The sequence below is a fragment of the Lepus europaeus genome, chromosome X (assembly GCF_033115175.1).
Source record: "Lepus europaeus isolate LE1 chromosome X, mLepTim1.pri, whole genome shotgun sequence".
NCBI lineage: Eukaryota > Metazoa > Chordata > Mammalia > Lagomorpha > Leporidae > Lepus > Lepus europaeus.
In genome coordinates, this window is record NC_084850.1 from 3506051 (window position 1) to 3520538 (window position 14488).

General features: G+C 43.6%; 1 protein-coding gene across 2 annotated transcripts in view; it reads right to left on the minus strand.

Moving 5' to 3' along the window:
• MTMR1 (myotubularin related protein 1) overlaps positions 1-14488 on the minus strand; it is a 75800-nt gene that overhangs the window by 13566 nt on the left and 47746 nt on the right. For both annotated transcript variants that reach the window (XM_062183709.1, XM_062183708.1), the window contains 3 exons: positions 12389-12574; positions 10980-11186; positions 1688-1780 (listed from right to left, as the gene is read on the minus strand). In XM_062183709.1, coding sequence (XP_062039693.1) covers positions 1688-1780; positions 10980-11186; positions 12389-12574 — 486 coding nt within the window. The remainder of the gene's footprint in view (positions 1-1687; positions 1781-10979; positions 11187-12388; positions 12575-14488) is intronic.

Here is a 14488-nt window from a genome sequence, read left to right on the forward strand (position 1 = left end):
TTCACTCTGTTGGACCTGGCACTCAGACTGTGTTGATACCAGACCTGAAGGAGTCAGTTCCAGGTGTCCCCTGGCAGCTTGTCAGAAATGCAGCAGTGCAGGCCCTGTCCTGACCTACTGACTCAAACTCTGCCTCTCACCAAGAAGCTGGGGGAACTTGTGGATTCTTTGGCATTGAACAGAGTGGATCTAGGGCAGTGGTCTCAAATTGGAGCATGCTTCAGAAGCCCCTGGCAGGCTTGTGAAGCCACTGTGCTGGGCCCCTCTCCTACAGCATGAGCAGGCCTGCAGCAGGGCCAGCCTGAAACTGGCATCTCTAACAAGTCCTAGGGGATGCTGAGGCTGCCAGTCCTTGTATCACATGTGGAACTACCAGTCTGGACCTCTGGTCCTCAATCACCTGGGCCTGCCCCGGATGCACCAGAGAAGATACTACAGACATTCCCAGGTGCTGGCAGTGGGCACCTAAGGTGGAGATGCCATCACTTTGGCTCCTCCTTAGGGCAGAGCTGCTGGGGAGCAGTCCATGCTGAGATCAAGACAGGCAGCGCAGGAAGTGGGGTGATTTTCAACTTTCTTTCACCCCGACGCACAACTCTCATCAGTAACTCAGTGGGGAATTGGCTGATATTTCACAGCTTTCAGATAGATATTGTTGCAGAAGGGCCCAGAGTGACTGCGATAAGGCTGCCAGGAGGATCAGTCTGGAGTATCCTGGCTTCTGACGTAACCCTGCAGGTCACCAGCAGCTCTGTGGCTGATTCCCTTTTCTGTGACCAAAGCAGCCAAGGCCAGAGACTCTGGCAGAAGAATTGGATGGAGAGAATCCAGACCCTGCTCCTCTGTTCCCTAACTTACCCTTTTTCTTGCAGCCCCATTCTCAGGCTGGATAGGAGGCCTTGAGAGAACTACTCTCTCTTATGCTTCCTCCTTCCCTTTCTCTGATTCCAACTAATATGATTTCATATTAAGAGGCTAAGACCCCAAATGCAGATTTAGACGTTGGACACATGGAAAAGACAGTGTTAGCTCTGTGGACTGCTCTGAACTCAAGCCACTGGGCCTGACTAGCTCAGAGAAGGGGATCCCTGCAAACCTCCCTTGCTTACCAGGGCCCTGTGCGTTGGAACTGGAGAACTAAGCACTAGCTAATGACAAAATACTACAAAGCTTCCTATCTTTGATTGGTTCTGGGATATGCACTTCCCTTGGTGACTCTGGGACAGGAGAGGCTGTGGCCCAGAGCAGAAAGTAGAGGTTCCTAGAATCCCTTGTCTAGTCCTATTTACTAGCATTTCAGCCACACCCCCATTTCTAACATGTGTCCAAGTCTGAGATTAGCTATACACCAGGAGACTGTGTTTCCTTAACCTAACCAAATAGGAGTACTAGCAGCAGAACTAATAAAGAGTGGGGCCTTGGTTTGTACAGTGGGTGGACAAGAGGAGTGACAAAAAACATTTGCAGAAGAAAAGTACCTTTTGGTGTTAAATCGGTTGTTTGCAATTTTCTGTTATATTTTTAAGCGTACCAGAATAAAACCATATTAAATAAGTGAAAGGGTCATATTTGACACACACATTCATTCTGAATGCAGCAGCAATGAAAGTAGATCTAATCTTCAACTCTATGATATATTTGAATTAAACACTAGATACAAGTCAAAAACATACTTGAAATCTCTCACCTGTCTTGTCATTTGCCACACACAGTCAATAAACTGAAGAAATATAGGTGATCTGTCAGCATCTGCATGGTTGTCATCACCATGGCCTACTCGCTGAAAAGAAACAAAATGTTAAATATTTTCATGGATGCTATGGTACTTTTTATTTAAAAAAAAAGATTTATTTTATTTATTTGAAAGACAGAATCACAGAGAGAGGCAGAGAGAGGTCTTCCATCCGGTGGTTCACTCCCTAAATGGCCTCAAAGGCTGGAGCTGAACTGATCCGAAGCCAGGAGCCAGGAGATTCTTCCAGGTCTCCCACGTGGTTGCAGGGGTCCAACGACTTGGGCCATCCTCTGCTGCTTTTCCAGGCACATTAGTGAGATCTGGATCGGAAGTGGAGCAGCCAGAACTCAAACAGGTGCCCATATGGGATGCTAGCACTGTAGGCCAGGGCTTTAACCCACTGCACCGCAGTACCAGCAGCTATGGTAATTTTGAAAGTCAAATTAAACTTACTGGTGGCAAGAATCACAATTCAACAGGCGTAAAAGAATTCTTGGCATTATGGTAATGAAATCCAAAACTATTCATCAAGGGGCGGGCATTTCTCTTAGTGGTTAAAATGCCCACATCTCACACCAGACAGCCTGAGTGCAAGTCCTATCTACACTCTTTATTCCAGTTTCCTGCTAATGAGCACCCTGGGAGACAGCAGGTGGATAGCTCAAGTACCTGGGTCTCTGCCACCCATATGGGAGACCTGGATGGAGCTCCCAGCTCCTGGCTTCAGCGTGGTCCAGCCTAGATTGTTGCAGACATTTGGGGAGGAAATTAGTGAATGAGAGATATCTCTGTCTGTCTCTTCCCCCCACCCTCTCTCTCTACATATCAAATAAATAAATTTAAAATATTCTCTGAGGGGCTAGCATTGTGGCATAGCAGGTTAAGCTGCTGCCTGCAACACTGGCATCCCGTAAGAATACAGGTTTGAGTATTAGCTGCTCTACTTCGGATCCAGCTCCTTGCTAATATGCCTGGAAAAGCAGCAGAAGGTGATCCAAGTGCTTGGACCCTTGCCACCTATGTGGGAAACCCAGAAGCTGCTCCTGGCTCCTGGCTTTGGCCTTACCCAACTCTGGCCATTGCCATTATCTGGGGAGTGAACCAGTGGATGGAAGATCTCCCAGTCCCCCATCCCCTGTAACTCTGCTTTTCAAGCAAATAAATGCATCTTTAAAAAATATTTTCTGAATTAAACTGACTTTCCATTACTCTTTGGAATCAAAATTTCAGTTTATAAGTTGATTGTTTTATGATCCCCTTAATAGAGCTGTTATCAAGAAATGATAAGGAACTCGTTAGCAAACTTTTCAGTTCAAATAATGAGGTCAATACCAGCTACCACAACAAGTACAAGTTATAACTGTGCAACTACCAATCAATGCCACACAATGCATATTATGAATGCCATTTTCTAAGCATATATAAAACAATTTTCCATTGTTCATAAATGTCAGGTAGTTTGATATTCAAATAATGACTAATCATTAGCAAGTTTTAGCCAATTCTACTTGACTGAAAGATCCCTAAACTCTTACTCTAAAAATAGTAATGAGGTAGAGTCCTTGTTTCAGACAGTCCAGCATATTTCATTTCTTATAAGATTTTAATAGGTTCATACTAAAATGGTAAGAGAACATCCTCAAACATATAAATACGATTGCCAAAATCAATGAAAGTACCACAAGTAAAAAATCAGCTAAATAATGAGCAGAGAAGTTTTAAATAATCTGCTAAGCAAAAGGATGAGAAAGAAAGAAAAAACATTATGAAGACATAAGGCAATCATCACATAGAGGAGAAATAATCTAAGAAACTGCCATACAGAAAGATGTAAAAACAAGATGGTCAAGTCAACGGAAACAGCTTAGAGTAACAGCATATTACCATCTTTTTAAAAATGGACATCAGCCTTCATCTGTGCTGGATTTTTGGGGTTGGGCAGTTGCAAGGGTGAAAGGGTGGGGTCCTCTGGGGGCACTGCAGAGGTGGCACCACCATGTCTATCAGCATTATCCAGTCTTCTCCACCCCCAATTTTTATCCCAATTAGAAACAGTGTGTTGCATTGCCCGGTAATTAATGTGATATGGGGGAAGGAAAAGGTTTTGGAATTGGAAAACCTGGGAGTAGAGGCCACTGTGCCATCATGAGCCTCAGTTTCCTAAACTGTAAACAGAGGGTGACTGTAAAACTGCTTTGTAAAATATAAAACTATATGTAAAAAAATTCTGGTGAAATATACATGGCACAAAATGTACCATTTTAACTACTTTTAAGTGCACAGTTCAGTGGCATTAAGCACATTCAAATAATCGTGTAACCATCATCACCATCCACTTCCACAACTTTTTCATCTTCGCAAACTGAAACTGTCTCAATTAACCACCAACTTCCCACACTTCTCTCCTCCCCCAGTCCCTAGCAACCACCATTCCACTTTGTCAATGAATTTGACAATTTCTAGGTTCTTCAAAGTGGAAACATTTAATATTTATGCTTTTTGTGACTGGCTTATTTCACTTGGCATGTTTTCTATTGTATTTAAGATTAATTTATTTATTTGAAAGAGTTACGGTGGGGGGGGAGAAGGGGAGGGATCTTCAATCCTCTGGTTCACTCCCCAAATAGCCACAATGACTGGGGCTGGGCCAGCCCAAAGCCAGGAGCCTAGAACTCTATTTGGGTCTTGATGTGTTTCACAGGGGCCCAAATACCTGGACCATTTTCCACTGCATTCCTTGATGCGTTAGAAGGGAGTTGGATCTTTCAGGTCTGGAACCAGTTGCTCATATGGGATGCTGGCATTTGCAGGCTGTGATACAGGCTTAACCAGCTGTATCACAATGCCAATCCCAAGCAAAATGTTTTCAAGGTTTATTCATGTCATAGAACATGTCAGAATTTCCTTTTACTGAATAATATCCACTGCATATACAGACCACAGTTCATTGATCTATTCATCTGTTGATGGATACTTGGGTTGATTTCACCTTTGGGCTATTGTGAATAATACTACCAACAACTATGGCTGTACAAATATGTTTGAGTCCTTGTTTTCACATCTTTTGGGTATACACCCATAAGTGGAACTGCTAGATCATATGGTAATTTTTTTGAGAAATTACCATGCTATTTTTCATCAGTTGTATGCATTGCTTTATTTCTCCACTTCCCTTCTAGAAAATAATTTGTAGAACATGTTCTTCAGTATTTAAGGCAAAAGTTTCATACTGAGTTCACAATTTAGGATTCATTTTTTTTCTTTTCCCACTGACCTTCTACAGTATGTAAAAGGCCTGGCCCTCAGATTTCAGACATTTTCATGGTGTAGAGGAATAGTCCTTGACTACGCACCTGAGGTACCAAGACAAATGAGACACAGTACCCATGCTCAATGAGTAATTCATTTGCAGCCTAGGCAAAGGAGAAAACTTATACATACAAGGGTAAGAGTATCCAAAATCTTCTGAGCATGCAATGGCTAGGGTGATGGCACAAATAAACAAGTGAACCAGCCTATAGGATAGGGTGGGAAAGGCAATGAGGAGGGACAGACAAATCAATCACACAGGAAGTCTGGTGATGCTTGCTTCCTGGCTGAAATTGAGAACACACAGTGGGAGATGGGTAGGCACTTGAAATGGGAGTATGGTGGCAGACACTAGAGGAGCCATGAGTAGCTGGGCAAAGATAAGACCTGGGGGATGAGGCAAGGGGCAGAAGGTGAGAGATGAAGCTGGAGATTTATAATAGAGCCAGTTCGCCCAAGGGCTTCTAGTGTCACACTGAGGAGCCACCCACAATCCTACAGGCTTCCGAACGGCACTGAGGGATTCCTACTGCAGAGAGACAGTATCGGATCTGTTTTTTGGAATGCTCCATCTGGATTCAACAGGATGATGGAAGTGGATAGGTTGCAGAGATGCTACTTAGCAGATTGGCTAAGAGAGATTACGAGGCCTAAATTAACAGGGCATCAGTGGGGGCCGACACTGTGGTGCAGTGGTTTAAAGCCATGGCCTGCAGCGCTGGCATCCCATACGGGTGCCAGTTTGAGTCCTGGCTGCTCTAATTCCAATCCAGCTCCTTGCTAATGGCCTGGGAAAAGCAGTGGACAATGGCCCAAGTGTTAGGGCCCTGCCACCCATGTGGGAGACCTGGAAGAAGCTCCTGGCTTCTGACTTTGGCCTGGCCCAGTCCTGGCCATTGCTGCTATCTGGGGAGTGAACCAGCAGAAGGAAGATATCTCTCTCTCCCTCCTCCCACTCCTGTCTTTCTGTAACTCTTTTAAATAAATTAAATCTTTTTGAAAAATAAAGTTGGGTTGGCTGGCGCTGTGGCTCAATAGGCTAATGCTCTGCCTGCGGCGCCGGCACCCCAGGTTCTAGTCCTGGTTGGGATGCCGGAATCTGTCGTGGTTGCTCCTCTTCCAGTCCAGCTCTCTGCTGTGGCCCGGGAAGGCAGTGGAGGATGGCCCAAGTCCTTGGGCCTTGCACCCGCATGGGAGACCAGGAGAAGCACCTGGCTCCGGGCTTTGGATCAGCGTGGTGCGCCGGCCACAGCACCCATTGGGGGGGGGGGCGTGAACCAACAGAAAAGGAAGACCTTTCTCTCTGTCTCTCTTACTGTCCACTCTGCCTGTCAAATAATAAAATAAAATAAAGTTGGGGGGGGGGGCGCGGCTGGGATCACTAAGGGATTAAGCCTGCAGAAAAGAGAAATGATCCAAAGATCGAACCCTGGGGCACCTCAATATTAAGAGGTTGAGGATATGAGGGCTCAGAAGAAGGGAGACATTCAAAAGGCTAGAGACCTACAAGCATAGAGGGAAAAGAAAATTCCAGAAGAAAAGTCAACATCATCAAATGCTCAGGCAAGGGGACAGCATTGTAGCACAGCAGGTTAAACTGTTGCCTGCGATGCCAGCATTCCATATGAGCACCAGTTCAAGTCCTAGCTTCTCCAATTCCAATCTAATTCCTTAATGTACCTAGTTTGAAAGCAGAAAATGGCCTAAGTGCTTGAGACCCTGCCACCCATGTGGAAGACCTGGATGGAGTTCTAGGCTCCTGGCTTTGGCCTGGGCCAGTCTTGGCCATTGAAGCCATTTGGGGAGTGAGCCAACAGTAGGAAGATCTCTTTCTGTCTCTCCCTCCCTCCAACTCTGCCTTTCAAATAAATAAATAAATCTTTTGAAAATAACACTCAGGAAAAACAAGAGGAGTTGGCAATGTGGCAGTTTTTGACAGCTGTCACAAAACCAGGTGTGTGAGTAGGGCACTGTAATGAGGAAGCCTTGGGTTGGGCCTTTGGCCTAGGGATGAAGCTAACAATTGGAATGCCCATAACCCTTCTCAGAACGCCTGGGCTCAAGTCCCAGCTCCATTCCTGATTCTAGCTTCCCACTAATGTACACTGTGTGAGGCAGCAGCAGGTGACAGCTCAAGTAATTAGCTCACGTGGGAGATCCAGATTGAGTTCCCAGCTGTCCACCCGGCTTGTCCATTAGGGGCATCTGGAGAAAGGAATAAGTGATGGGAGTGCACTTTCCTTCTCTTTCTCCCTTTCCCTGTCTCTCAAATAAATAACAACAAAAAAATTAAACAGGCCTGGCTGAAGTGGGTCCAATATAGATCAGAAAGATATAGAGTGATAGTGAATATATTTTTTTAAAGATTTATTTTATTTATTTGAAAGGCAGAGTTACAGGTTGAGGGAGTGGAGAAACAGAGAGGTCTTCCACCTGCTGGTTCACTCCCCAAATGGCAGCAACAGTTGGGACTGGGTCAGGGTAAAGCCAGGAGCTTCTTCTGGGTCTCCCAAATGGGTGCAGGGACCCAAGCACTTGGGTCACCTTCCACTGCTTAGCAGGGAGCTGGATTGGAAGTGGAGAAGCTGGACTTGAACTCGCACCCATATGGGATGCTGACGCTGCAGGTGGTGGTTTAACCTGCTGTGCCACAGCACTGGTCCCAGTGAATACATTATTTAGGGTATATCAGCATGCTTCTTTTATTTTTTAGAAAGTTTTTTTATTTATTTGAAAGGTAGAGTTACAGAGAGCAAGGGGAGAGGGGGAGGAGAGAGAGAGAGGAGAGGGGAGAGAGAGCGAGCAAGAGCAAGCAGTCTTCCATCCATTGGTTCACTCCCAAATGGCTGCAATGGCCAGGGCTGGGCCAGGCCTAATCTAGGAGCCAGGAACTCCATCTGGGTCTCCCACATAGATTGTGAGGCCTAACCATTTGGACCATCTTTTGTGTCTTTCCCAGACACATTAGCAGGGAGCTAGATTGAAAGTGGAGCAGCTATGACTTGTACCATTGCCCATATGGGTTGCTGGCTGTGCAGGTGGCAGCTTAATCTGCTCACCACAATGACAGCCCCTGTCAGCATGTTTCTATCCCAATGGGAAGGATCTAGAGTGAGAGGGAAAGGAGGCAGGACAGAAAGGAGCACAGCAAATTTTATGAGTTTTATGGAGGAAGAAGGCAAGAACTGGTCTGAGTTTGTTCACAGAAGCTCAGGAGAAATAGGGACTCAAGTGGTTGGGTGGTGGCAGTCTTGAAACCACTGTTTAAATGTCATATCCAACCTAACTAGCTGTGTGACCTGGGACAGATAACTTATACTCACGAAAAGTCAATTCCTCTCTCTGTCAATGATAGTCCCTACCTATCAGTATTAAACAAGATGATGTATGTAATTGTGCTAGACACATATGATACTTAGTGAATTGAAGCCATTATGAATCTTCTGGGCTTAGTAACTTCACTATGGTTAGCTCTAGTGCTAGCAAGGACAGAAGTAGAGCACCGAGTATACACCCTGACATATGCAGCCCTGGTCAGTTCTGGTGTGTGCTGGCATCTTAACAGATAGGTTTTACCACTGCCCCTCTGCTAGAGGCCCACTGCCAGGTTTCTGTCCCCAAGGACATATAATTATGGAGGAAAGATGGAGAATGGCCTGTTTTCAGAGCCTATTTCATATTCTCTCCTCCTTGCTGAGCTAGCCCTTACCTCATGAGGAAGAAACAAAGGAGTTCATTGTTGATGGTTAAAAATGACCACAAGAGCTAAGGCTTTTGTGTTAGCTTTTTTATCACGACAATAAATACCTGACACAGGCTACTTACGAAGGAAACAGGTTTATTTAGGCTCATAGTTTTGAAGGTTCACAGTCCAAGATCAGGCAGCCCTGTCTCTGGTATCTGATGAGGGTAGTGGAATGACAGAACACAGACAAAGAAAGGATCACAAGGTGATCCAGCAAGTGTCACAGGGCAGGAGGGAGGCAGAGATGGATGGCTAGGCCAAACTCAGCTTTTATAATCAACTCTCTCAAGAACTACTTTTTGAGGGCATACTCTCAATGTTCTAGGGACCTCCCATTAGGCCCACATCCCAGGTACCATAAGCAGATCAATCCTCTATCCTTAATCCATCAACCATTAACTTTAATCAATTAACCAGTAAGAAGACTTCAGGGATACCAACATGAATATCCAAACCATAACAAGTGGCCTGGCACTTACTAGGGTAAGTATTGTCCTAAGCAGCTGACACAAACTCATACCCCACATAGCATTCCATTTCACAGAAGAGGAAACTAAGGTAAGGGAGATGAGGGATTATGTCCAAGTATCTGCTAGTAGCGCCCTAAGGGCATGCGGCTCGCAGGCTAGAGAGCTGCCTTTATCCCACTGTGAAGGCCACTCCTTCCTGAGCTCTCTTCCTGTGACTGCAAGCATAGCTGGTACACATGGTACCCCTACACTGGAACCACTGAAGTCTCTGCACTGCCCATCCATTTATTCCCCACAATACACTGACTGGGACTTGAGGAATATTCTAAGTCAATGTACAGCTCAGACAAATTCCCAACAGCTTAATGGCCTTCATGGATGAAGAACTAGCTGCCCTTTGAACTAACACACACACATGGCAGAGCAACTGCCCTACCAGATAACTCAGCAATTCTACTTGTAGGTACATACACCCCCCTGCCCCAAAATTGAAGAGAGGTTGTTGTGGGCTAAACTGTACCCTCCTAAATTTGAAGTCATCATTGTCAGTACCTCAGAATGTGACTATACTTGGTGATACAGCCTTTTAAGAGGTGATAAAGTTAAAAAAATGAGTTCATTAGAGCCAACTCTAACCCAATCTGACCTCGTCCTTATCAGATGGCAAAATTTGGACAGAGACACACTAGAAGTGCACGCACAGGGGAAAGACTTAGTGAAGACGCAGCAAGAGGGCAGCCACGTACAAACCAAGGAGAGAGGCCACAACACTGCTTATACCTTGATTTCAGATTTCCAGTCTCAAGAACTGTGAGAAAATAAATTTGTTGTTTAAGTTACCCTCTGTGTCACTTTGATATGGCAAAACTGTATATACCAATGATCACAGCAGTATTAGTCACAATAGCCAAAAGGTGGAAAAAAGCCAAGTGTCAACCAACAGATGAATGGATAAACAAAATGCAATATACACACACAAGAGAATACTAGTCAACCATAGAAAAGAATAAAAGTTTAATACATATTACAACATGGATGAACCTTGAAGACATTCTGCTTAGTGAATTAAGCCAATCACAGAAGGACAAATATTGTATGATTCCATTTACAAAGGTACTTCAATTTTTTTGTGGAAAATGGAATTAAGAGAAGTTTATTTTGAAGTAGCATGCATAATTTTTTCATAATATGCATTTTCCATGAACTTTTTGAAAGACGCTTATATAGAAGGTACCTAGAATAGGAAAATTCATAGAGACAGAAAGTAGATTAGTGGTTGTTAGGGGCCAGAGAAAGAAGAAAACAGGGAGTATTTAATGAATATAGGGTTTCCTTCTAGGAGAATGAAAGTATTTTGGAACTAGATGAAGATGATAATTATACAGTATTGTGAATACGTTAAAGGACAATGAATTCAGCACTTTCAAATGGTTAGTTCTGTGTTAGATGAATTTTACCTTCATTTTTAAAAAAATGGCACACCCATATAAAAGCAAAAACAAAAACAAAAACAAAACCCAAACACACACACACACACACACAAATGTTCTACCAGTGATATGCAATGTTGAAGTCCATGGTATTCTACTATGGCAATTCAAATCTGATACAGAGGAAAAAACCTGTACGTATATGTGTGTGCACGTTTGCTACCCATGATATGTACATGCATATTATAGAACAAAAACAATCAAGCATGAACCTCACCATCTCAACTTACCAGTGCAAACCGATGTCCAAAGCTTATCCATTCCTTTTCTATGAGAGCTTCAAACCCTTTAATAGTCCGGTAATAACTGTCCAACATCAGCATAGACAGGGACGTGAGCTGGGCTGTTCGGTCCCAACCATCACTGCAATGCACCACCACAGAGGTTTTCCCAGATTCTATTTTATCAGCAATCCTTACTGCGCCAGCAAGAAGCATCTTCAGGAAAGAAGGCATGTTAGACCAGGTGACATTTTATCTTGATCATGGTATGAAATAATTATGGGAAGAACTTTGGAAGTTCTGGTCAATAAACCAAACAAGTAAACCATATGATAAACTGAGAATCACTAGGAAACACCAGCATCACATTAAAAGAAAACTGACATCAAGAAAAACTATAGGTGCTGGTGTTGTGGCTGAGTTGGTAAAGCCACCACCTGTGATGCTGACATTCCATATGGGCACCAGTTCATGTCCTGGCTGCTCCATTTCTGATCCAGCTCCTTGCTAATGGCCTGAGAAAGCAGTGGAAGATGGCCCAGGTGCTTGGGCCCCTGCACCCATGTGGGAGACCCAGAAGAAGCTCCTGGTTCCTGGCTTTGGCCTGGTCCAGCCCTAGCCATTGCAGCCATTTGGAGAGTGAACTAGCAGATGGAAGATCTTTCTTTGTCTGTTCCTCTCTAACTCTTACAAATAAATAAATAAATCTAAAAAGAAAAAGAAACACTATAATAGTAAGGTCCTTTATTAAATTAGGGCCAAAAAGTTATCTTTTTTTTAAAGATAGAATCTTTTCTAAGATTGATTTATTTATTTGAAAGACAGTTACAGAGGGCAGAGAAAGAAAGAGAAAGAGAAAGAGAAAGAGAAAGAGAAAGAGAGAGAGAGAGAGAGAGAGAGAGAGAGAGAAGTCTTCCATCTGCTGGTTCACTCCCCAAATGTCTGCAATGGCCAGAGCTGGGCTGATCCGAAGCCAGGAGCCAGGAGCTTCTTCCGCATCTCCCATGTGGGTGTAGGGGCCCAAGCATCTGGGCCATCTTCTACTGCTTTCTCAGGCAATACATAGCAGAGAGCTGAGTCAGAAGCGGAGCACCGGGGACTCGAACTGGCACCCATATGGGATGCCGGCACTGCAGGTGGCGGCTTTATCCACTATGCCATAGCACTGGCCCCTACAAAGTTCTTTAAAAACCTGATCTGAGGTAAGCATTATCCCCTTTTTACTATTTCACAAAAGCCTTCCCATAAATTCCACAGCTTGGATGCTGCCTGTGAAAACTCAGAAAGCTCATGTGAACAGCAAAGATGTATGTGTTTATGATGCTGAGAAACCATTTGGAGATACAGGTATTTAGGGCATAGTTGCAAAGAAGTCCAAACCAGAAAGCACATCACATAAAAGACTGAACCTCTTTTACCCTTATATATTCCAACCAATGTGTCCCATCTATGTTGGAAAGCCATCGGGCCTCATCGATGGAAGGGTATACGATCTCCTTCAATTTACGCAGTGATTCTCTCATCACGTGAATGTTGTGGATCTCCAAGAACATGAGTTCTGCATTTGGGTAAGCACTTTCACTCTCATAGCCTCCGCCCTTTGCCTGTGAGAACAAAAGATCGACATCACTTCATCTGGAATGAACTTTTCTATTACTTCTAGTGCTACCAGGTATAGACCACTAAAGAAGCAACTCATCTTTTAATAAATTTTCTATATTCTTGTGTAAGGTTCCTAGGGCGGTCAGAACCCAGTATCATAAATTAGGTGGCTTATGACAAGAGAAATCTATTCTCTTCCTGTTCTGGAGGCTAAAAGTCTGAAATTAAGGTGTTGGAAGTGCCAGACTCCCTCAGAAGCCTCTAGGGGGAGATTTCTCCTTGGCTCTCCAAGCTTACAGATACTTCTGCCTCCATTTCCAACTGGCTCTCTCCTCTCTGCTTGTGTTTCAGTTTCTTCTCTTCTCATAAGGACATCTGTCCTCCTAATTTAGTATGATCTCATCTTAACTTGAAAACATTTACAAAGACCCTAATAAGTCGCATTCAGAAGTACTAGGAGCAGACTTCAACATATCTTTTTATGAGGACACAACTTCTAACAATTCTCCCTTACTTATTATTAGTTTTTAAATCATTAGCAACTGGATCTTACTCAAGGAGAATCAGGTTTAAAAAGGTTCTGTTAGTGGCATCTATCTAAATACAAAAAGTGGTACTGCTACAAAATTTCTGTATAATAAAATCATTTGGAAGTCTAAATTTTTTTATTCTTCAATTTTTTTAAAGATTTATTTTATTTATTTGAAAGAGCTAGAGAGAGAGGTAGAGTCAGAGAGAGAGGTAGAGTCAGAGAGAGAGAGAGAGAGAGAGAGAGAGAGAGGTGTCTTCCGTCTGCTGGTTCACTGCCCAAATGCCCACAACAGCCACAGCTGAGCTGATTTGAAGCCAGGAGCTTCTTCCAGGTCTCCCATACAGATGCAGGAGCCCAAGGACTTGGGCCATCTTCTACTGCTTTCACAGGCCATATCAGAGAGCTGGATTGGGAATAGAGCAGCTGGGACTCAAATCAGCACCCATATAGGATGCCAGCACTGCAGGCCAGGGCTTTAACCTGCTGCGCCATAGCGTCCGCCCCTGGAAGTCTTTTTACCACAAAATATATGTAAGCAATTTAAGCAAAATACAAATGTAACAAAAAGGGGGATACGACTAAACTCTGGTGATCTCATAAGAAAACATGCCCTGTAATTACTTTGTATTTTATAGCAGTCAATATTCAAAACACATCTGTGACAAGAAAGTAGAGAAATTGGAATTCTATATATATTACAGGTGGGAATATAAAATGATGCTGTGGAAGACAGTCTGCCAGTTCCTCAAAAAGTTAAACACAGAATTATCATATGATCCAGCCATTCCACTGCTGGGTCTGCATGCCACGGAACCGAGAACAAGTATTCAAAGAAAAACTTGTACACGAAAGTCAAAAGATATAATCCAAATGTCCATCCATGCACAGATAGACAAACAGAATGTGGTCTGTCAATATGATGCAATACTTGGCCATAAAACGGAAGGGAGTACTGATGCTACACATGGATGAACCATGAAAAGATTACACTAAGCAAAAGCAGGCAGACAGAAAAGATCATATATTGTATGATTCATTACCTGAAATGCTCAGAACAGGGAAATCCACAGAGACAGAAAAAAGATTATTAGGAATGGGCAGTGATCACAAATGGGGATAGAGTTTACATTTGGAGTGATGGAAGTGTTCTGGAATTAGACTGGGGTGCTAACTGCACAACACTGTACAACACTGTGAATGTACTGGCAGCCACTGGATTGTAAACTTGGGAACTGTTTGTTATGGTGCTACAGTTTATCTCAATAAAAACAGAAAACGTAAACATCTGTAACCCCAAAGACCATACTCTTCATTTAGTCTCCAACCATTTACTGAATGCAGGTGAATGCCTGACCTTGGGGTAACAGACAAGTGGATACCCTGG